We start from the raw sequence: 23,355 nt of genomic DNA, 5'->3' as shown, positions 1-23,355 counted from the left end.
AATAAAAATTAAAATGAGTCTGGGGTGTAGTTCAGAGGTAGAAAGCCCCTGGGTTCCATTCCCAGTAACACACACACACACACACACACACACAAATTACGCAGTGAAATTTTTCTTATGGAGGAAATTTAAAAAAGTAAAGAGAACCAGAAAAGAAAAAAAGTGAAAATCACCAGTAGTCTTGAGATAGGAATTCGGGGATACATAAAAAGAAAGATGCACAGAACCTCAAAAGAACTAACAAAAACCGAAAACCAGGCGTGGGGCACATTGTAATCCCAGTACTTAGGAGACTGAGACAGGAGGATGGCAAGTTTGTGGCCAGCCTCAGCAACTTAGTGAGAGGGCTGAGGGGTATGTCTCAGAGGATGCCCCTGGGTTCCATCCCCAGTAACACACACACACACACACACACACACACACACGGAAGTGGGGGAGGAGAACTGGGTCTCAGCAAAAGTCTCACTAAGCTGCTAAGACTGGCCTCAAACCTCCCCAGAACTGAGATTGCAGGTATGTGCCACCATGTCCAGCATAATTTTTTTATTAACAGGGTATTACCAAGTTGCTAAGGGTCTCACTAAGTTGCTGAGGCTGGCCTCAAACTTGAGATTCTCCTTTCTCAGCCTTCTAAGTACTGGGATCAGAGGCATGCATCACTATACCTGGCTTGGATAAACCATATTTATTTAACCATTTCTTTATGTTGGATATATATTAGATATGTTTAGATATTTGCTATTCCAACTTTTTTTTTTTTTTTTTTTTGCAGTACTGGGGATGGAACCCAGGGGCATTCTACCTCTGAGTGACACCTCCAGCCCTATTTTTTATTCTTTATTTTGAAACAGGGTCTCACTGAATTGCAGAGGGCCTCACCAAGTAGTATCTGAGGCTGTCCTCGAACCGGAGTCATCCTGTCTCAGCCTCCTGAATGCTGGGATTACAAGTGTGTGCCAGCACGCCCAGCTTTTTTTTCTTTTTCTTTTTTTTTTTTTTTTTTTTTGCAGTACTGGGGATGGGGATGGAACCCAGGGGCATTCTACCTCCGAGCTACACCCTCAGCCCTATTTTGAAACAGGGTCTCACTGAGTTGCAAAGGGCCTCACTAAGTAGCTGAGGCTGCCTTCGAACTGCGATCCTCCTTTCTCATTTCGCATTCAAATCTCCATGTCTGGCACGACGGGCCAGTGACCAGTTGCCCTCGATGTGCGGCAGCGGATCTGTTCTCATCCTCACTCACGTTTCCCAACCTCTGAAATGCATGTCAAAGTGGACAGGCTTGCTCACATGGTTTTGCCATGTTTTTCTTCTTGGTAAGAGGTAGCATTGAGATACAAAGTACTTACTAGAAATAACAGAGAACCAAAGTCATTCCTTCTTTGTAAAACTGAAGAGGAAGGAGCCAGGTGGTTTAAAATATCAATAATTGATGAGCATAATGGCACAAACCTCTAATCCTAGTACTTGGGAGAATGAGACAGAAGGATTGCAGGTTCAAGGCCAGCCTCAGCAACTTAGCAAGACCCGCAACAACCTAGTAAGACCCCGTTTCAATGTAAAAATGAAAAAGGGCCAGGGGACGTAGAGCACCCCTGGATTCAGTCTCTGGTACAATAAAAAGATAAGTAAATAAACAAACAAATACATACATCAGCAATGTCATCGAGGTGTCCTTTCCTCCAACAGGAACCCAGATGGAGACGTGAGTCCGTGGTGCTATGTAGCGGAGCACGAGGATGGCGTCTACTGGAAGTACTGCGAGATCCCTGCCTGCCAGAGTAAGACTGCGCCGTGCGAGGCCTCTGGGTGCAGGGTGGAGGCCACCCAGAGGGCAAGCAGTGGAGGCTGTGGAGTTCAGGAGGAAGGCCCAAGGGAAAGCTGGCCTGGGCTGATGGTTTTCACTTCTCTTGTTGAGGCTTTTCAGGGATAAGAATGCCCATGTCCTCAGCGCCCTGTCCTGTGGGTATTACCAGATGGGTAAGCCCAGTGAGAATTCCTACTTTTAGTTAGTTTCCTTATGCTGATTCTTTCATGGGTAAAAAAGGTCAGTAGCTCAGTAATAGGCTGGAAGAGAAAAAAGTATTGCGCACTTCTGTTTTTGTGTTTTATCTTACTGGGAATTGAACCCCAGGGACATTCTACCTCTGAGCTACACCCCAGCCCTTTTTATTTTTTATTTTAAAACAGAGTCTCAGCCGGGCGTGGTGGCTCACGCTTGTAATCCCAGCATTTGGGAGGCTGAAACCTGATGACCGTGGTTCGCAGACAGCCTCAGCTACTTAGGCCCTCCGGAACTCAGTGAGACCCTGTTTCAAAATAAAGAATTAAAAATAGGGCAGGGGGTGTAGCTTGGAGGTCAAATGCCCCTGAGTTCCATCCCCAGACCCAAAGATAAATAAATAAATAAATAAACAAACAAACAGAGTCTTACTAAGTTGCTAAAGCTAGCCTTGAATTTGTGATCCTCGTGTTTCAGCCTCCCAAGAGCTGGAATTTCAGCTGTGTGTCACCACCATGTCCAGTATTGCACTTTCTGAAATGAATTTTGGGATACACTTTTTTGGAATGAACCTCTCTCAGCACAGTGAAACTATTTTATGACAACTGGTTATTGTTTGGTTTAGAACAGATCCCCTGAAAACCGATACTTAGTAAATAGTGCACTAAAGACCATACAAAGCCCGTATGACCTTCTTTTACCCACATTAGGCTTTTGTAATAATTCTCAACCAGCTTCTTCAGCCTTTTACTGGAAGGCCTATCTTCGAACTGTCTCGTTCATTATTTCCTGTATTTAGTGTTTATTATATGCGAAATACAGAGGCAAAAGGCTACCCTGGCCTTTAGGGAGTGTTGATACAGAGGGGATCTTAAAAAGAGACTTTAAAATAAGATGGAAATATTGTAGAAAAAGCTTTTACTGAAGGTTCAAAGTGTGGGAGCCAGCACTACATATAGGGCCATCTCTCAGCTTCTGACAGGGATGGGTTCTGTGACCCCTGTCAGGTACCCAAACCACAGATGCTCAAATCCCTTATTTAAAATGGTGTAGTACACCGGGCGTGGTGGCGCACGCTCGTAATCCCCGCGCTTGGGACAGGAGGATCGCGCAGGTTCGAAGCCAGCCGCACGCGCTGGCTTAGGAGACCCTGTTTTCAAATAAAAATGTAAAAATAGGTCTGGGAGTGTAGCCTGGAGGTAGAAGGGCTTCCAGGAACCCCAGTATCACAAATAAATAAATAAATAAATAAATAAATAAATAAATAAATAAATAATAAAATGGTGTAGTATAAGCTGGGCGTGGTGACATGCACTCGTAATCCCAGTAACGGGGAGGCTGAAGTAGGGGGATCACAGGTTCACAGCCAGCCTCAGCAACTTAGACCCTCTACAACTTAGTGAAACTCTGTTTCAAAAAATAATAATAACAGGGCTGGGGGAGTAGCTGAGAGGTAGCCCCTGGGCTCCTTCCCCAGCGCCACACACAAAAGGTGAACAGGTGCAGTATTTGCATATAACCCCTGCACATCCTCCCGTGTTTTAAATTGTCTCCAGATTACATATAATACCTGATACAACATGAATGTTGTAGAGAGCATTGTTATATTGTACAATTGAGGGAATCATTATAAGGAAATATATCAGTGGGGGGTTTCCCCAAATATTTTCTAGCCATGATGAGTTGAATCCGTGGACACAGGAGTGGGTACAGAGCTTGTGGATACAGAGGGTCAGCTGTACAAGAAACTTACTAATGTGGTATTTAGAATATGTATTCATATCTTGTTATTTTTTCTGTGTGGTACTGGGGGTGGAACCCAGGGGCTTTTCTTCCTGCAGGCTATACTCCCAGACCTGTTTTATACTTTACTTGAAAACAGGGTCTCACTAAGTTGCTGAGAGCCTCACTAAGTAGCTGAGGCTGGCTTCGAACCCGTGCGATCCTCCTGTCTCAGCCTCCCAAGTGCTGGGATTATAAGCATGAGCCACCATGCCTGGCTGTGTGTTCATATTTTAAATTTAAAAATATTGTGTGTGTGTGTGGTGCTGGGCATGGAGCCCACAGTCTCACACATCCCAGCAAGTGCCCTGTATCCCTAGAATACATTTTTAAATTTTATTTATTTATTTATTTATTTATTTATTTATTTATTTATTTATTTTTGTGGTACTGGGGATTGAACCCAGGGGCATTCTACCTCCAAGCTACACTACCAGCCCTACTTTTTTTATTTTTTATTTTATTTTATTTTTTTGTGGTGGTGGTACTGGGGGTGGAACCCAGAGGCTTTCTACCTCCAGGCTATACTCCCAGACCTTTTTTATATTTTATTTGGAAACAGGGTCTCACTAAGTTGCTGGAAGCCTCACTAAGTAGCTGAGGCTGGCTTCGAACCTGCGCGATCCTCCTGTCTCAGCCTCCCAAGTGCGGGGATTACAAGCGTGTGCCACCATGCCCGGCTTATTCTTTATTTTGAAACAGGATCTCACTAAGTTGCGGAGGGCCACCCTCACTAGGTAGCTGGGGCTGGCGATGAACCTGCAGTCCTGTCTTAGCCTCCCAATAGATACTTTTTTTTTTTTCTTTTGGTGGTACTGGGGATGGAACCCTTCTACCTCCAGGCTACACTCCCAGAACTTTTTTTTTTTTTAATTTTAGAAACAGGGTCTCTTAAGCCAGCGAGACTGGCTTCGAACCTGTGAGATCCTCCTGTCTCTGCCTCCCAAGCGCAGTGTGCCACCACGCCTGGCTAGATACATTTTTAAATATGCCAAAGGAGCCGGGCATGGTGGCGCACGCTTGTAATCCCAGCATTCAGGAGGCTAAGACCAGAGGATCACGGTTCACGGACAGCCTCAGCTACTTAGTGAGGCCCTCCACAACTTAGTGAGACCAGGTTTCAAAATAAAGAATAAAAAATAGGGCAAGGGATGTAGCTCGGAGGTCAAATGCCCCCTGGGTTCCATCCCCAGACCCTCAAAAAAATAAAATAAAATAAATATGCCAAAGGAGCAGGGTTTCTCAGCATCTGAAGCTGGAGAAGGAAGGTTCATGTCTAAGGAGACTGCAGATTATTTTTTCCTTGTGATTTAAGCCTATTCTTGGCCTGCCACCCTACCCCTCCTCAGGCCAGGAGGCTCGTATATCTGGTGCGACATAGCAGTGTATGTGGGACCCGGGACCCGTTTCCCCATGCTTAGAGCAGTGGTCTGAATTCTGATGCTTCAAAGCTGAAGGCAGAGGCTGCCGTCCACGGCCACCGACTCCGGCACTTGCATCGAGTGAAGCCAGCCTCTGAACACCACCGCGCATGGCCGCCAGGCCCGGCCCACTGTCTCCCCGGCGGAGCGGGCCTCCATTCAGTCCCCAAATTGAGAAAACTGCGAAGACCAGAAGAATGGGCTTTTGCTCAGTCTGCTTAATCAGATTTTTAAGTGAAAAAACATCTCATTTGGCTGTCACTGTATAAAGAAGGAAGGGGCGGGAGGAGGAAAGCAGATTCCTCGGTCCATTTGCTCTACACAAAGATGGCCTTTTACCACGGGCCTGTGTCATGCTCAGGAGTGCTGAGGGGGGATTTCAATCTGGGCACTTCTATGTGCAAAGATAATCTCCAACTCCCATTTATAAAATATAGTTTGGGCCAGTAGGACTGATTCATATGGTCACTGAAACTAGGTTCCAGAAGAGTAAATTATAACAAAATAATACAAACCACCTTGTATATCTGTGGTTTGTAATATTCACCCAGTATTGGGCACTATCTCCCAGAAGTCAAATTAAATATTATTTTCTTTTTTTCTAGCACTTGATAACCCCGCATAGTCTGGGTAAAGATACCTGCGTGTGGGAATGAGGACGCTGTAGTGCCTGGCTAGGGAGATGGAAGCAGTAGTAGTGGTATCTGGCTTCGTTGTTTGTAAACCTTTCTTCTGTCCTGTGGGTGGGTACCAGGACTCTGCTGTCAGGCTGAAACTCAGACCTGGGGTCAGGCAGAACACTGTGCTTCCAGGGTGTGTCAGATTAACAGAGTTGAGCATTCATAGGAGCCGGGCGTGGTGGCCCACGCCTATAATCCCAGCTTTTGGGAGGCTGAGGCAGGAGGATCGCACAGGTTCGAAGCCAGCCTCAGCTACTTAGTGAGGCTCTCAGCAACTCAGTGAGACCCTGTTTCAAAATAAAGAATAAAAAATAGGACCGGGAATGTATATCTGAGGTAGCATGCCCCTGGGTTCCATTCCCAGTACCGGGAAAAAAAAAAAAAAAAAAGGTATTCAGAGCAGCCTGGTGGATTTACTAGAGATCCATCTTGCCTGTTTTAGGCCAGTTTTGCCCCATTTCTGGATGCAGTCATAATTGTCATGACTAATACCGATCCTCTGTGTGAAGCCTGCTATTCATGATTAGCATTGGACTTGTCATACAGGAAAAGGCCTGTGACACCATCAGGTTCTGGAAGGTTCATATCCGCATCTAACCGGCCCAGCAGGAGCCAGGGGGATGGGCGTGTAGGGCTGAATGGTGGGCCACTGTGTGGAGACGGAACCTCTGCCCCTTGGCCGGCCGCGGGAGGGGCCGCAAGGAGCAGGAGGCGGCGGTGAAGCGGGGTTTGAGAAGGGCGAGGAGACAGCTGACCTGGCTCTGAAGTGGCAGGAGTTACCCTCAAACTGCGGCTGCCAGTATGTTTCTTTTTTTTCTTTTCTCTTTTTGCAGTACTGGGGATGGAACCCATCTTACCTCCGAGGAATACGCCCAGCCCTATTTTTTATTCTTTAATTTGAAACAGGGTCCCACTGAGTTGCAAAGGGCTCACTAAGTAGCCGAGGCTGTCTGGGAACCCGGATGCTCCTGCCTCAGCCTCCTGAATTATTATTATTATTATTATTATTATTATTATTATTATTTTGGTAGTACTGGGGTTTCTGGGAACCCTCTACCTCTGGGCTACACTCCCAGACCAATATATATATATATATATATATATATATATATATATATATATATATATATTATATATATATTATATATATTTTTATTTTTTTTTTTAATTTTTTTTGAAACAGGGTCTCTTAAGCCAGCGCGGCTGACTTCGAACCTGCGTGATCCTCCTGTCTCCGCCTCCCAAGCGCGGGGATGACAAGCGTGCGCCACCACACCCGGCTAAGTTCCAGTTATTAAAACTATTATTTGACGTTATTAAAACAACTCATTATTGAAATAGTTATTAAAGTTTAAAATCACAAGAGGTCTAGATGTACTTAGAAGTTGCTGGCCTTGACAGATGACATTTTTAAGCGCTGACCACATACCAGACCTTGGATGGTGCGAACTGCAGCCCGTGGGAAGCCTCCAGTCTGGGACAGGAAACACACGCGTGAACAGATGTGCACACTCAAGAGGTTCTTTTGGGAGGCAGGCAGAAGGTCTGCGCACCATCTGTCCATCAAGAGGCCTCTGGAAGGAGTGCCTTTAAACTGCACAGTGTGGGCCCCTGAGGTTGTATTGAAATTCAGATTCCTATTCAGCAGGGCCAGCGTGTCCACTCCTCACAGAGCTGCGGGACCCCCTGCAGGTAGCGAGGCTCTAGAAGCCACGCTGGGTGGGGTGGAGGTGAAGGAGCAGGACTGTTCCCATGGGCGCGAGCTCGCAGGCTCTGATGGGCTCCAAGCTGCTGTTGCCGAAACCTAGATTTTAAGATGGAAGGAGCAGCCGGGCGCGGTGGTGCATGCTTGTCATCCCAGCATTTGGGAGGCTGAGACCAGAGGATAAAGGTTCGCGGACAGCCTCAGCTACTTAGTGAGGCCCTCTGCAACTCAGTGAGACCCGGTTTCAAAATAAAGAATAAAAAATAGGGCAGGGGGTGTAGCTTGGAGGTCGAATGCCCCTGGGTTCCATCCCCAGACCCGCAAAAAAAAAAAGAAAAGAAAGAAAGAAAGAAAGAAAAAAGAAAAGGCGCAAAAGGCGAGGTCTGAGAAGACAGCGAGAAGACCAGATGGTGGAGGGACTGATGGAGTTTGGAGCCCAGGGAGATGGAGAGGGATGTGTCCAAAGGCGACATTTCCCCGGCTTCTGACGCCTGTGTGAAGGATCCGGGCTGCGCTCACTCCTCTCCGGCCCGTAGACGTCCTGCAGTGATCGTATCATTCAGTGGACCAGCCGAGAGCATGTCAGCCCCGAGGAGCCCCGTTAAAAGGAGCTGGTGACGTCCTTTTAACTAAGCAGAGGCTCTGGCCTGGTTAAAATGATGCGCTTCTCCTCAGCCGTTAGCATTCACCTTCCAGCAATGCAGCCCAAAGCCCAGGACTTGAAAGCTTCCCTCGGGAGCCTTCCCTAGCGAGCCTTCCCTGGCGAGGGTTTCAGGAGCTGCCTCAAGTGTTGGCGGAGGAAGCCTCGGCGCTCTGGCCGCGGGGGTCAGAGCGTCTCAGAGAAAATGTCTTCTTCCGTCAGCACTCCCGGCATCCCAATGTCAGTGCTGCTGCCTAGTACTTTTCTTTTCTTTTCTTTTCTTTTCTTTTCTTTTCTTTTCTTTTCTTTTCTTCTTTCTTTCTTTCTTTCTTTCTTTCTTTCTTTTTTTGGTGGTACTGGGGTGGAACCCAGAGGCTTTCTACCTTCGGGCTCTACTCCCAGGCCTATTTTTTATACTTTATTTGGAAACGGGGTCTCTAAGTTGCTGAGAGCCTCACTAAGTAGCTGAGGCTGGCTTCTAATCCGTGCAATCCTCCTGTCTCAGCCTCCCAAGCGCGGGGATTACAAGCGCGCGCCACCACACCCGGCTGCCTCGTACTTTCACCCACTGTCGAGTGCCAAATACCAAGCACTCACTTGCATTATCTTACTGTCTCAGCCAGGCGGGGGGAGTAGGGGGTGTGTCCACTCTCCCGCTGCCATCTTTCAGAGGAGAAAATCAAAGCTAGATGTTTACAGTATTTGATGAGGATTAAACTCTGAGCCAAACTGGATTTGAATCTAGGACTCTTTTTGGTTTTTGGTTTTGTTTTTTGTAGTAGTAGGAATTGAACCCAGGGGTATTCTACCACTGAGCTACAGCCTCACCCTCTTTATTTTGAAACAGTATCTCACTGAGTTGCTGAGAGCCTCACTGAGTTACTGAGGCTGCCTCAAACCTGCGATCTTCCTGTCTCAGCCTCCCAAGTTCTAGGATGACAGGCGTGCGCCACCGCACCACAGCCAGCCGAATCCAGGACTCTTGATAGCAAGACCAGTGGCTTTTCCTTCTAGTATTTGAAAACAGCCTCATATCTTTTACTTCCTTGGAAACGAGGACTCTGGGATGGAGCCGGGCTACCACTGAGGTCATTCTTCAAATTTTTCTTTGTGTATTGTTTGGGAATTAAAGTTTGAAATCCGGATAGTATGCTGAATTATTAAGATTGCCTTTCTGACATTGTGGAAACCAGAGGATTAGCTCAGTGGCGACAGAGGGTCTGCAGCTCGTGCTGTGAACCCCACGTCATTCTCTTTTCTTCTCTGGGTTTGGGAAACCCTGAGCCCTGGGAGTAGAACAGGCCACAGTGGTATCCAGGAAGCATCCGCTGCAAAACTCCTCCGCAGAATGCTGGGCGTCTCTGTGGGTATTCCCTGCAGAGTTCTCAGGTGTCCCTGAGAACAGCTGGGCCCCTCTGCACCCGTAGCCCTCCAGGCCGCAGGGCCTTTCCCCACGCGGCTTCACCGCTGGGCTTGAAGCTGGCCTCGCCTCAGAAGACACAGCTCTGTTCACCATTTGTGAAGTGAAACCTCCACTTTCCTCCAGGCCAAACCGTACGGAAAGCAGCATGGGTAATATAAACTATGCAGACTAGGTGTTTAGTATCTATCTCTCGTGTGTTTTGATTACAGTTACTTAATATTTTTGTTTGTTAAGTAACCATTGAAGCCATCCAGCCTCTCCAAATGGGCATGGTCAGGATCCGTTTTTAGTCGTGTTTAGTCTCGCTGTTGTGTGTGGTTTGAAGCTGTTCGAGGGCAGTAGCAGGGGGAGCTCTGAGTTTCTGTGAAGGAAGGTTAGAGAGGGGACCGGAAGCTGTACTTTGACAACAGGCCGCCCTGGTTTTCCTTGGACCATGTGTTGCATGTCGAATGTGATGATGGGGTTTCTGGTTGACCTCCTCCCAGCCTCTCCTTGGCAGCCACTAAAAGGAGCCATGCATCTCCACACTCCACCTCCATCAGTGGGGGCCAGACAGGTGCTCACTAAGTACTCTTTTTTGTGGGGTACTGGGGATGGAACCCAGGAGACTCTACCTCCGAGCTACAGCCCCAGCCCTATTTTTTATTTTTTATATGGAGAAAGGGCCTCACTGAGTTGCAAAGGGCCTCACTAAGTAGCTGAGGCTGTCTGCGAACCACGATCCTCCTGTCTCAGCCTCCCAAATGCTGGGATTACAAGCGTGCGCCACCACGCCTGGCTCAATAAGTGTTTCTTATGAGGTAGGATGCTAGGTGTGAGAAGACCGGCACTGCGGAAAGACCGTGGGGTGGGGAGAGGTGGCTGGAGGCTGGAGGGAGGAAGGGCTCAGGATGGGTGTGCAGTGGATCGACGCTGCCTGGAGAAACAGAAAGGACCCAGGTCACAACTGGGAAGCCCAGAGACCAGCTGGGTGGACGTGTGAAGGTCCTGTTAGGGAATGGGCTGCAGGGAGGAGTCCTGAGGAGAGGACGGGTTGAGACTTCCAAATGCAGGGATACGGGCCTAGGCTCTGACGGACACAGTGGGAAGAGACAGGAGGGTAAATGCAACCGTGCTTAGGAGGAAGACACAGCTTTTTTTTTTTTTCTTTTTTGGAATTGAACCCAGAAGCATTTTACCTCGAAGCTACGCCCCCAACCTGATTTTATTTCTTTATTTGGAAACAGGGTCTCACTCGGTTTCTGAGAGCCTACTACGTTGCCGAGGCTGGTTTTGAACCTGTGAGCTCCTGGCTCAGCCTCCCAAGCCCTGGGATTACAAGTGTGTGCCACTGTGCCCAGCTCGGAAGACAACTTGCTGGCCAGGGGGATGGATATACACCAGAAGGAACAGCATAAAGATGGCTCTGTGGCTCCTTGCCTGTTCCTGGGGAAAGCCGAGCCCACAAACTGCGCTTTTCTTCCCAGAGACACAGCCGTATCTTTCCTTTTGAACTTGAACTGATGCTATCAGGGAGTTTCAGTTATTTATTACCTCGTGACAAGCCACCCACTTAAGTGACTTAAACAGCAGCTGCTGTTTCCCCACTTCTGCGGGCTGGCTGGGCTTCAGCCAGGAGGCCCTGCGACTCACCTGGGCTTGGTCAGGTGGTTGCAGGCACCTGGGGACTCTGCTGCGGCCAGGATGTCCGGGATGGCTTCCAGTCTCTACCTGGAGGCCTCTCTTTGTAGAATGTGTTCAGGCTTCTCATGGTGGCTGGGTTCCCTGAGAGAGGGAGCAGTTCTCTTAAGGCAAGAACTCAGAAGTCCACCCTACTCTACTGACCAGAGCAAGTTGCAAGGCCAGTGTAGACCTAAGAGGAGGGGAAGTCAAGTCCAACTTTTTGTGTGGGTGTGGTACTGGGGATTGAACCCAGGGGCATTCTACCTCTGGTCTATGCCAGCCCTATTTTAGTCTTTTTTTTTTTTTTCTTGCGGGTCTGGGGATGGAACCCAGGGGCATTCAACCTCAGAGCTACACCCCTCTGCCCTATTTTTTTTATTCTTTATTTTGAAACAGGGTCTCACTAAGTAGCTGAGGCTGTCCACGAACCGCGATCCGCCAGGTCTCAGCCTCCCGAATGCTGGGATTACAAGCGTGCGCCACCACGCCCGGCTTATTTTATTCTTTATTGAGACAGGGTCTCACTGAGTTGCTGAGGATGGCCATGAACCTGCGATCCTCCTGTCTCAGCCTCCCAAGTACTGGGATTGCAGGCATGTGCCACCACACCTGGCTCAGCTCCAACCCTTAGGCATGAGCAATACACACGTGAGTAAAGGAAGGGGGGATCTTCAAAGCCTCCTTCGGAGACTACCAGATGAAATCAGCAAAATTAAGCTTCAGAGAAGGACACTCGACCAGCAGGGAACTCTCACTGTGACACATCTGGGCTGTGTGGGGTCAGGGCCTCTAAGAACACTCTGCCTTTCCTTAAGGTAAAATCTCACAGAGGAAGAAAAGTTGTACGTATGTATTTATTTATATAGTGGTACTAACTATTGAACCGAGGGGTGTCATACACTGAGCTATACCCCCAGCCCTATTTTTTTTTTTTTTTTTTTTGGTGATACTGGAGGTAGAACCCAGAGGCTTTCTACCTCCGGGCTATACTCCCAGACCTATTTTATATTTTATTTGGAAACAGGGTCTCACTAAGTTGCTGAGAGCCTCACTAAGTAGCTAAGGCTGGCTTCGAACCCGTGCGATCCTCCTGTCTCAGCCTCCCAAGCGCGGGGATTACAAGCGTGCGCCACCACGCCCGGCTCCTATTTTATTTTTTATTTTGAGACATAGTCTCACTAAATTGTTGTGGCTGGCCTTGAACCCGTGATCCTCCTGTCTCAGCCTCCCAGATACTGGGATTACAGGGATGCTCTATCTTACCTGCCACTGATATGAGACTCAGAGGCACACAGTAAATCTTCTGAAAGACTCGAGTGACCAACAAGGAGCGTTTTATGATAATAGATATATTTATAGATTAGGATGGGGCCACCTTGCGATAAGGACTTGGACCGAGATGGCGCTGTCAGAGTGGAACTGAAGTTGCAGGTGGACAGGACAGGGCGGAGGCGCTCGTGCTCACGGGCCAGAAGAGTGAGTCCACACCAGACCCCTCAGCGCTCTGAAGGAAGTGCTCAGAATGGTTGGTCCTCTCGTCATCTCAAGTTTTCTTGTTCTTGTTCCATGGGAGAGAGAAATCAGTTACGAGGCGTCAACACAGGGTCCCTGGGTCCAAAGATGGAATTGACACAGGGCTAAAGGGCACTTATTTTTATTTTTTATTTTTTGGTGGTACTGGTGACGGAACCCTTCTACCTCCGGGCTACACTCCCAGACCTATTTTATATTTTATTTGGAAACGGGGTCTCTTAAGCCAGCAAGGCTGGCTTCGAACCTGCGCGATCCTCCTGTCTCCGCCTCCCAAGCGCGGGGAGCGTGCGCCACCAGGCCCGGCTGAAGGGCACTTTTTTTGTGTGGTACTGGGGGTGGAACCCAGGGGCTTTTCTACCTCAGGGCTACACTCCCAGACCTTTTTTTTTTTTTCAACTTTCTTTTGAAACAGGGTCTCACTGAGTTGCAGAGGCCTGGCCGTGAACCGCGATCCTCCGGTCTCAGCCTCCCGAGCGTGCCCCCGCGCCCGGGGCGTGTGTCCTTGCACCTCTCTGGGCACACGGCTCCCTTCCCTGCCTCTCTCTCAGCTTCGTGTCCATTCTCCTTCCTCTCCGTGGGCCAGCAGCATCAGCTCACGTGGCCCAAGCGCGACTTTGGTGGCCTCTGCTCTGACTTGACACATGCCCACAGCCCAGTGCTTGTAGTTCACTCGCTCACTGGATCCCAGTGCCAGCGTCCTGAGAGAGAGACTCTGGTGGCCTCAGCTGCGGCCAGAGGATGGGTCTTCGGTTCCGCCCCCACCAGCAGCAGTCCTGGGAGTAGCCGTTCTGAACAGCTGCCAAGGCCAGAGGTAGTTCTCAGCCCTGGAGGCCCACGGAGGCGTGTGCAGCGCCTTCACAGCACAGCCGGTTGTATGCAGATGTCCTGGGCAGCTAGAAACCTGCCTGGGACTTCTCAGCAGTTACCTGGGAGAGGAAAAGAACCGCAGTTTCTGGATTAATCAGGAGGACAGACCATCTCCCCTCAGGCCATCTCCCTCCCCAGATTTTCACCTTGGTCAAGAATTTTGAATGTCAGAGGAGAATTGCGGTACAGTAGCCCCCCTTAGGTGCTGTTGCAATTTCTGCAGTTTCAGTTATCTATGGTCAGCCATGGTCTGAAATACTGAAATATTAAATGAAAAATTCTAGCCTGGCATGCTGTTGCAAAATCCCAGCAACTCAGGAATTTACAGGAGGAGGTCACTATTTCAAGGTGAGCCTGGGCAACTTAGTCAGACTCTATTTCAAAATAAGAAAAATAAAAAAGGAGCTGGGATGAAGTTCAGTGGTAGATAGTCCCTGGGTTTGATTCTCAGTACTACAAAAAGAAAAAAAAAATAGATCAATAAATGAAAATTTCCAGTGCTGGGCATGGTGATACATGCCTGTAGTTACAGCTACTCAGAAGTCTAAGGCTAGCCGGGCGTGGTGGCGCACGCTTGTGATCCCGGCACTTGGGAGGCTGAGATAGGAGGCACTTGGGAGGCTGAGATAGGAGGATCGCACAGGTTCGAAGCCAGCCTCAGCTACTTAGTGAGGCTCTCAGCAACGTGGTGAGACCCTGTTTCCAAATAAAATATAAAATAGGTCTGGGAGTATAGCTTGGAGGTAGAAAGCCTCTGAGTTCCACCCCCAGTACCACCACCAAAAAAAAAAAAAAAAAAAAAGTCTAAGGCTAAGGGAGATTGCTTGACCCAAGCAATCTTGAGGCCAGCCTGGGTAACATAGTGAGGTCCTTAAAAAAAAAAAATAAGGGAATTTTTTTTTTTTAAATAAAGGAAAAACTCCTGAAATAAACTTTTTTTTTTAATACTGGGGATTAAACTAATGGAAGTTCCACTTCCAAGCTTTTTACCCCCGTGCCATTTTTTATTTATTTTTTGTTTTGAAACTAGGTCTTACCAGGCATGGTAGCACATACCTGTAATCCTAGTACTTGGGAGGCTAACACAGGAGGATCACAGGTTTGAGGCCAGCCTCAGTGATATAGCAAGACTCTTAGCAACCTATCAAGACCCTCTTTCCAAACAAAAAATAAGAGCGGGCCAGTGGCGCAATGGATAACGCGTCTGACTTCGGATCAGAAGATTCAAGACCCTCTTTCCAAACAAAAAATAAAAGAGCTGGGGCCGTAGTTCAGGGGTAGAAGGCCCCGGGGTTCAATCCCCAGTACCACATACACGCACACTCCAGAGAGGGGGGAGGGCGAGGGAGAGGGAGAGGAGACAGGTTCTCACGAGGTCGCTGACAGTCTTGCTAAACAGCTGAGGCTGGTCTCGAATCTGCGACCCTCCTGTCTCAGCCTCCCACGTACTGATTATAGGCATGTGCCGCCACGCCCAGCTCAAAAATAAACAATTTTAACAATTTGTGAATTTTAACCTCTGCCATTGTAAGTAGTGTGAGGACTCTCGCACTGTCCGGCTCCATCTCTCCTTGGACCGCGTCTCCCCGTGGCCAGCGTATCCGGCTCTGTGTGCAGCCATCAAGCCTCTCCGTGGCCATCTCGGCCACCAGAGTGGTTGTCACAGCATCATGGCGCTCATGTTCAAATCGCCCTTGTTTAACGTAATAACAACCCCAAAGCTCGCGAGTAGTGATGCTGGCACATCAGCTGTGCCAAAGAGAAGCCACAGAGAGCTTTCTTTAAGTGAAAAGGTGAAAGTTCCCAACTTAATACGGAAAGGAAAAGAATCGTTGCCAGCATTGCTAAGAAAAATTGCAAGGAAGGAGAAAGAAATCTGTGTTCATTTTGCTGTCCTGCCTCAAACTGCAAAAGTTAAAGCCACAGCGTGTGATAAGGTCTTAGTCAAGATGGAAAAAGCATCAGATTTATGTATGTTTATACAGGAAAAAAATGACAGGCTTCAATACTATCTGTGGTTTTGGGCGTCTCTGAGTGTCTTGGAGCGTATCCCTTGCAGATAAGGGGGTCTACTGTAATTAATTGTCAAGAGTTCGGAAGCCTCAACTATGATAAACAAGGGGTCCATTTGTATGTTAAGATGTTTTTTAAAAATTGAAAGTGATGAAGCCTCTTGGGTAAAAGGAAAAAATGCATGACCAGGCCACAAGGACTTTAAAGTGGCCTTGAAAGTAAGAAAGAATTGGAGAACAAATATCCTTTTTCAAATGGGCTTTTCCTCCCTGCTTCTGGGAAGAGCTAAGGGTGGGACACCGCCTGGAAATCACTCAGTTGACCAGGAACGCATCTGAAGTCAACACGATGCGGCTTCCGGGCCACGCTTTCCAGGACAGTCAGAGCAGCGGCAGCCCAGGGCGGACGCGCTGCGGAGGCTCCCTCGGTGCAGAGTGGCGAGGAACCAGATGTGTAAAAATTCAATCTGGGGCTGGGCTGTAGCTCAGTGGAAAGGCAGTTCACTGGCATGTGTGAGGCCCTGGGTTTGATCTTCAGCAATGCAAAGAAAAAAAAATTTCATCTTGAATCTCAAGGAGTCACTTTATTTAGCTCCCGAGGGTGGCCCTGTAAAAAGAGAAGGCAGCCAGACATAGTGGCGCATGCTTGTAATCCCAGTACTCGGGAGGCCGAGACAGGAGGATCGCAGGCTCACGGCCGGCCTCAGCTGTTCAGTGAAGCCCTCTGCAATTTAGTGAAACCCTGTCTCAAAATAAATAATAAGAAAAACCAGGTGTGGTGGCGCACGCTTGTAATTCCAGCATTTGGGAGGCTGAGACGGGAGGATCATGGTTCGAGGACAGCCTCAGGTACTACTTAGCGAGGCCCTTTGCAACTCACTGAGACCCTGTTTCAAAAAAAAAAGAAGAAAAAATAGGGCTGGGGGTGTAGCTCGGAAGTAGAATGCCCCTGGGTTCCATCCCCAGTACCGCAAATAATAATAATAATAATAATAATAATAATAATAATAATATAGCTGGAGTATAGCTCAGAGGTAAAATGCCCCTGGGTTCAATCCCCAGAATTCCCAGTCTCTCTCTCTCTCTCTCTCTCTCTCTCTCTCTCTCTCTCTCTCTCCCTCCCTCCCTCCCTCCCTCTCCCTCTCTCTCTGTCTTTCATATACACACATACAAAAAAAAACAGGTTAAAAAAAAGGACAAAAAAAAAACAGGATAAAACAGAGAAAAGCAGAAACATCAAGGAAAAAACTCATAGAGTGGGGTTCTGCAAGCCCAGAGTCCACCCCTGCCTTTCAGTTCCAGTGTGTGCATTCCTGTGCAATCCCCTTCACCCTGTTAAGTTGGTTTTTGTCTAATAGGAACAACGTCAGCCAGGTATGGTGGCGCACGCCTGTAATTCTAGCACTTGAGAGGCTGAGACACGAGGATTGCAGTTTCAAGGCCAGAGGTAGCAACCTAGCAAGACCTCGTTTCAAATTAAAAATAGGGCTCAGGGTATAGCTCAGGGGTAGAATGCCCCTGAGTTCAATCCCCAGGACCAAACAATAAAAAACAAGAACATCGTCTCTCTGCCTTCTCAGAAGGGCTGGGCAAGCACTTCCTGTCGGAGGACCTACAAGAGGTCCACTGGACGCTATGCAGATCAATATCTTAATATCCAGAAAAACCATGTTCTCGGGTGGCTGCCTTTGGTTTTGTCTTTTATTTATTTATTTTATTCTTTATTCTTTATTTTTATTTTTTATTTTTTTAATTTAATTTTTTATTGGTGCATTGTACTCATACATCATATTGGGGTAAAATCCTTGTGTGTACACACGTGTACACATCACTGATTTGGTTTTGTCTTTTATTTATTTTATTCTTTATTCTTTATTTTTATTTTTTATTTTTTAATTTAATTTTTTATTGGTGCATTGTACTCATACATCATATTGGGGTAAAATCCTTGTGTGTACACACGTGTACACATCACTGATTTGGTTTTGTCTTTTAAATCAATGCTGTTTTACTTTGCTGTTACTCAGCAGGCTGTCCTTGGTTGTGTGGTAGATGATAAAAACCTTCTTATAGTAATGACAGTAAGCCCTCCTTATACAGTGCGCGCTTGCCAAGCCCTGTGGTGTTCTCTTTATGACACTCTCTCATCTGATTTCTCACAAGAACCCTTGGGGGCCTGTATTGTTCCTCCCTCCACTGTTTATGAAGAGGGGGTCAGAAGGCAAAGATAGAGGGCCGATGTTCCCTCAGGGCTGCCTCACTGCAGGGTGCTGGCTGCTCCCGGGCATGCGGTGTGCCTTCAGGACATTGCCAATGTCAGGAATGGAACAAGCTTAATAATTTGCAGGCTCCGGCACGCATCGCACCAAGTGGGGTGCATAAGGACGTTCCGTCTTCCAGACGCCACTTCCTTTTCTTTTTGAGACATTCAGGCTGGTCTTGAGCTCCGGGGCTCAAGTTAATCCTTCTGCCTCAGCCTCTCAAGTAGCCAGTAGGCACATGCCACCACCACACCCAGCTTCTTTTTTGGGGGAGAGGGACTGGGGATTGAACCCAGAGGCATTCTACCTTTGAGCTACACCCTCAGCCTTAGAGATGCTTAACTCCCTGCAGTGATTTAAGCCCTAAGCCCAGACGTTCACAAGCTAGGCCCCACTGAACACTGGGCTCCTACGGCCTAAAGCAATTCTGTTTACATTTGCTGCTATAGAGACTTGGTTTGTTTCCGAAAGATGCATTTTGGCGTTTGTGTGGTGAGCCACATTTGTTATATTTGAACCGTACGTGACGCAAGGGAGAATTCACCACTTGGCTTCGAGGGGAAGGGTGAGCGCTTGGGTCAGCGGAGGGGCCTCCTGCCAGCTTAGAAGGAGCTAGTCAGCTGGTCACGTTCTCCCATAAAGCCGCGGTCAGGTGTTGGCCCGGGTGGAGTACCCTCCGAAGCCTGCCTGGGGAGAGGCCCGCTTCCCAGCTCATCGAGCGATGACTTTGTGGACTGTGGGGCTGAAAGGCTGTTATTTGTGCTGCTGTAACACAGCACCACAGACCAGGGGGCTTAAATGATAGACGTTGGTTTCTTGCAGTTCTAGGGGCTGGGAGGTTCAAGGTCGGGGTGCTGGCAGACCCAGTGTCTGCTGAGGCTCCTCTCTGGTTTGCTGATGACACCTTCTTGCTGTGTCCTCCGTGGCAGAAAGAGAGAGGACCCTGGACTTCTCTTCTCAAAGTGCAAGAGCCCCATTGTGGGTGCAACCCTCACAACCTCACCTAACCCGGTTTACCTCCCCGGCCCCGCCCTGGGGATGCCATGACAGTGGGGTTCACTTATGCATGGGATAGGGAAGGTAAAAGGGGGGGGACACTTTTTTCTGTATGTTCATACACTTCACTTCCGACACCAGTATGTGGCTTTTTCCCAATCCAGTCAATTATCCAACTCTCTAGATGCCAACTGAGTGTCCTATAGTGAATATGATACTGGCTGCCCAGAGTTAGTGCACACTCACAGGTTAAGGCTCAGTCCCCCAATCTGTACCCACTCTCAGTCCTTGGTTACCCACACTTTTGTGCAACTTAGCTTTAGACCTCCTCCTCAGGTTCAGTAATTTGCAATTTAGTGAGACCTTCAGCGATAGAGTGCCCCGGGGTTCAATCATCAGTACCAAAAAAGAAAAAGGAGTCTGTGAGCATGGGACCTTGGGTCACATAAGGGATGTTTTTATTATTATTATTATTATTATTATTGTTATTGTTATTGTTATTATTATTTTGCGGGTCTGGGGATGGAACCCAGGGGCATTCAACCTTCAAGCTACACCCCCTGCCCGATTTTGTATTCTTTATTTTGAGACAGGGTCTCACTAAGTAGCTAAGGCTGTCCGTGAAGCGAACCACGATCCTCCAGTCTCAGCCTCCCGAATGCTGGGATTACAAGCGTGCGCCACCACGCCCAGCTTCACATAAGGGATTTTTTTTGTTTTGTTTTGTTTTGTTTGTTTTTGGTGGTGCTGGGGGCAGAACCCAGGGGCTTTCTACCTCCAGGCTATACTCCCAGACCTATTTTATATTTTTTTAATTTGGAAACAGGGTCTTACTATGTTGCTGAGAGCCTCACTAACTAAGTAGCTGAGGCTGGCTTCGAACCCGTGTGATCCTCCTGTCTCAGCCTCCCAAGGGCGGGGATTACAAGCATGTGCCACCACGCCCGGCCATAAGGGATGTTTTAGATGTGGTTGAAGATTTTGAGATAGAAACCGGTTGCAGTGGCACACGCCTGAAATCCCAGGACTTGGTTGGCTGGGACAGAGGATTGCAGATTTGAGGCCAGCCTCAGCAACTTAGTGAGACCCTGTTTCAAAATAAAAAAAGGAGGAGGATATAGCTCAGAGGTAAAATACTCCTGGGTTCTATCCCCATTCAAAAAAAAAAAAGGATTTTGAGATGGAGAAATTATCCTGGATTATCTACATGGGCCCTGTGTAATCACAGGGTTCAGTGAAAGGTAGGAGGATCGGAGTCCGAGAAAAAGAGGTGGCAGAGAGGAAAGGAGAGGCGCCAGTGGGAGAAGGGAGGCTGCGGCTGCAAGCCAAGGGACACGGGCAGCGTGTGGCAGACGCAGAAGGCGAGGGGCAGGTTCCTGCCTTGAGCCGCCAGGAGACTCGCTGCTCACCCTTTGCCTTAGCAGTAGAGACCCCTGAGTACTTCCGGCCCCCTGATCTGAAACACAGTAAATGTATGTTATTATAAGCAGTAAGTTTGTGGTACATTTTCCCAGCAGCAGTAGAAAGCTAATTTACTCACGAAAGACCTTGGGAAATCCTGTGGGCTTTTTTTTTTTTTTTTTTTTTGCGGTACCGGGGATGGAACCCAGGGGCACCCGAGCTACACCCAGCCCTATTTTTTTTAGCTTTTTTATTTTTTGAAACAGGATCTCACTGAGTTGCAAAGGGCCTCACTAAGTAGTTGAGGCTGTCCTTGAACCCAGATCCTCCAGTCTCCAATGCTGGGATTACAAGCCTGTGCCACCACACCCAGCCTTCCTTTGGCCCTTTTTTAAGGAAAAGGGGGTTTAGGTCCAAAGTAGAGGAAGGTTGCCTTCCAAGGGCTTTTCCTGCTCTTGGTGGCTTTGAAAAATAATTTACATCTTGTAGCTTTTCTATTTTTAGGAAACATTTTTGTTCTCTTCTGTACTAACTTGAGAATTGATGAGGTAAAAAGAAAAAAGAAAAGAAAAGAAAACTTAGGTTTAAGTCAGAGTCAGGAGGACCACAGGTTCAGGGCCAGCCTTAACAACTTAGAGAGACCCTCAATAATGAAGACCCTCAAGCAATAAGATCTTGTTTCAAAACGGAAAGGGCTGGGGGCCGGGCGCGGTGGCACTCTCTTGAAATCCCAGCATCTGGGAGGCTGAGACAGGAGGATCGCGGATCGTGGACCGCCTCAGATACTTAGGCCCTCTGCAACTCAGTGAGACCCTGTTTCAAAATAAAGAATTAAAACTAGGACTGGAGGTGTAGCTCAGAGGTAGAATGCCCCTGGGTTCAATCCCCAGTACCCCCCGCCAAAAACGAGAGAGAGAGCCGGGCATGGTGGCGCACGCTTGTAATCCCCGCACTTGGGAGGCAGAGACAGGAGGATCGCGCATGTTCAAAGCCAGCTGCGCACGCTGGCTTAGGAGACCCTGTTTCCAAATAAAAATGTAAAAATAGGTCTGGGAGTGTAGCCCGGAGGTAGAAGGGCTTCCAGGAACCCCAGTACCACAAAGAGAGAGAGACAGACAGACAGACAGACAGACAGACAGACAGACAGACACCAGGTCTCACGTAGCCTTCAAAATAAAACAAAAGCACAGTACATAACAGAGAACACTGGGGCTGTTTTTAAAGCTTGTTGCCTGCTCTTTATTTGTACCTCAAGAGTGGAAATATTAGCTGAGATAAAAGTACCTGGCATGAAGTCTTTTCCCTTCTTGATGGTTCACAGCCAGATGTTGTGACATTTTTTTTCTTTTCCTCTAGTGCCTGGAAACCTTGGCTGCTATAAAGACCATGGGAACCCGCCTCCTCTAACTGGCACCAGTAAAACGTCCAACAAACTGACTATACAAACCTGCATCAGCTTTTGCCGGAGCCAGAGGTTCAAGGTAACACAGCTCTGTGGCTGTAGAGTGGTAGAAAAAGATACCGTACAGAAGTTTGCTGAGGTAACTGAAAAATATGTCTGAATTTAAAGTTTAAAAAAAAGGCTCGCCGGGCGTGGTGGCGCACGCTTGTAATCCCCGCGCTTGGGAGGCTGAGACAGGAGGATTGCACGGGTTCAAAGCCAGCCTCAGCTACTGAGTGAGGCTCTCAGTAACTTAGTGAGACCCTGTTTCCAAATAAAATATAAAATAGGTCTGGGAGCATAGCCCGGAGGTAGAGAGCCCCTGGGTTCCACCCCCAGTACCACAAAAAAAAAAAAAAAAGGCCCTCACAGCATACAACTACTTCCCTGCCAAGGAAAAAGTAGAGAGGAGGGGGCTAGGAATTCAGGCGATGCTCTTGTTTAAAGACTAGGAGAAACAGGGAAAGTCCCAAGAGCTGCATCCTGTTCGACCTCCCAGCACAAGGCATCCGCTTGTCCCATTGTGTTTTGTGAGCTGGGACCTCGTGGCTCTTAGAGAATCTGAGGATAAGCCAAGACCCTGGTTTGCTTCCTTGACCGGTGACTGTGCACCCCCCGACTCACCAGTCCAAATGTTTGCCTTCTTTTCTGCCCATTCCTGTATCTGAAAATCATCCCTTAATCATTAAGGTTTATTACATTAATAAACCTTTATTAATTGTTTATTAATGCTATTGTTTATTACATCAATAAAAGAGAAAAAAAGATCCTTCCCTCCCTCCCTCATTCCCTCCTTCCTTAATAATTCAGTCTAAATTGGGCATGGTGGTACACGCCTGTAGTCCCAGTACTTTGGAGACTGAGACAGAAGGATCACAGGTTCAAGAACAGCCTCCGCAAGTAGTGAGACTGTCAGCAAGTTACTAAGATGCTGTTAAAAATAAAAGGTAGCCGGGCGTGGTGGCGCACGCTTGTCATCCCTGCGCTTGGGAGGCGGAGACAGGAGGATCGCGCAGGTTCGAAGCCAGCCGTGCTGGCGTAAGAGACCCTGTTTCAAAAATATAAAATAGGTCTGGGAGTGTAGCCCGGAGGAAGAAGGGCTTCCAGGAACCCCAGTACCACCAAAAAAAAAAAAAAAAAAAAAAAGGTAGGGAGCCAGGCGTGGTGGTAATCCCAGTACTTGGGAGACTGAGATAGGAAGATCACTGGTTCTTGGCCAGCCTCAGCTACTTAGTGAAGCCCTTTGCAACTCAGTGAGACCCTGTTTTAAAATAAAGAATAAAAAATAGGGTGGGGTATAACTCGCAGGTAGAATGTCCCTGGGTTCTATCCCCAGTACCTAAAAAAAAAAAAAAGGCTGAGGGTATAGCTCAAAGGAGAATGCCCCTGAGTTCAATCCCCAGTGCCACAAAAAATAGAAGGAGAAAGAAAGAAAAGAAAAGAAAAAAGAAAATCCGCCTTTCAGCAATCATCATAGTGATAATTGATTGAAGGAACATGTATAAAGGTATGTAAAAGCCGGGCGTGGT

The 23,355-nt window shown here is 47.9% G+C and overlaps 1 protein-coding gene across 2 annotated transcripts in view; it reads left to right on the top strand.

Moving 5' to 3' along the window:
* Positions 1–23,355, top strand: part of KREMEN1 (kringle containing transmembrane protein 1) — a gene marked incomplete at both ends in the record, with an annotated part of 65,011 nt that overhangs the window by 32,250 nt on the left and 9,406 nt on the right. For both annotated transcript variants that reach the window (XM_080717739.1, XM_080717738.1), the window contains 2 exons: positions 1,690–1,781; positions 21,742–21,866. In XM_080717739.1, the coding sequence (XP_080573865.1) occupies positions 1,690–1,781; positions 21,742–21,866 (217 nt within the window). The remainder of the gene's footprint in view (positions 1–1,689; positions 1,782–21,741; positions 21,867–23,355) is intronic.

This window comes from Muscardinus avellanarius (assembly GCF_963383645.1).
Source record: "Muscardinus avellanarius genome assembly, chromosome: 21".
Lineage (NCBI taxonomy): Eukaryota > Metazoa > Chordata > Mammalia > Rodentia > Gliridae > Muscardinus > Muscardinus avellanarius.
Note: the sequence above shows the minus strand (reverse complement) of the source record. Positions and strands in the feature narration are given on the sequence as shown.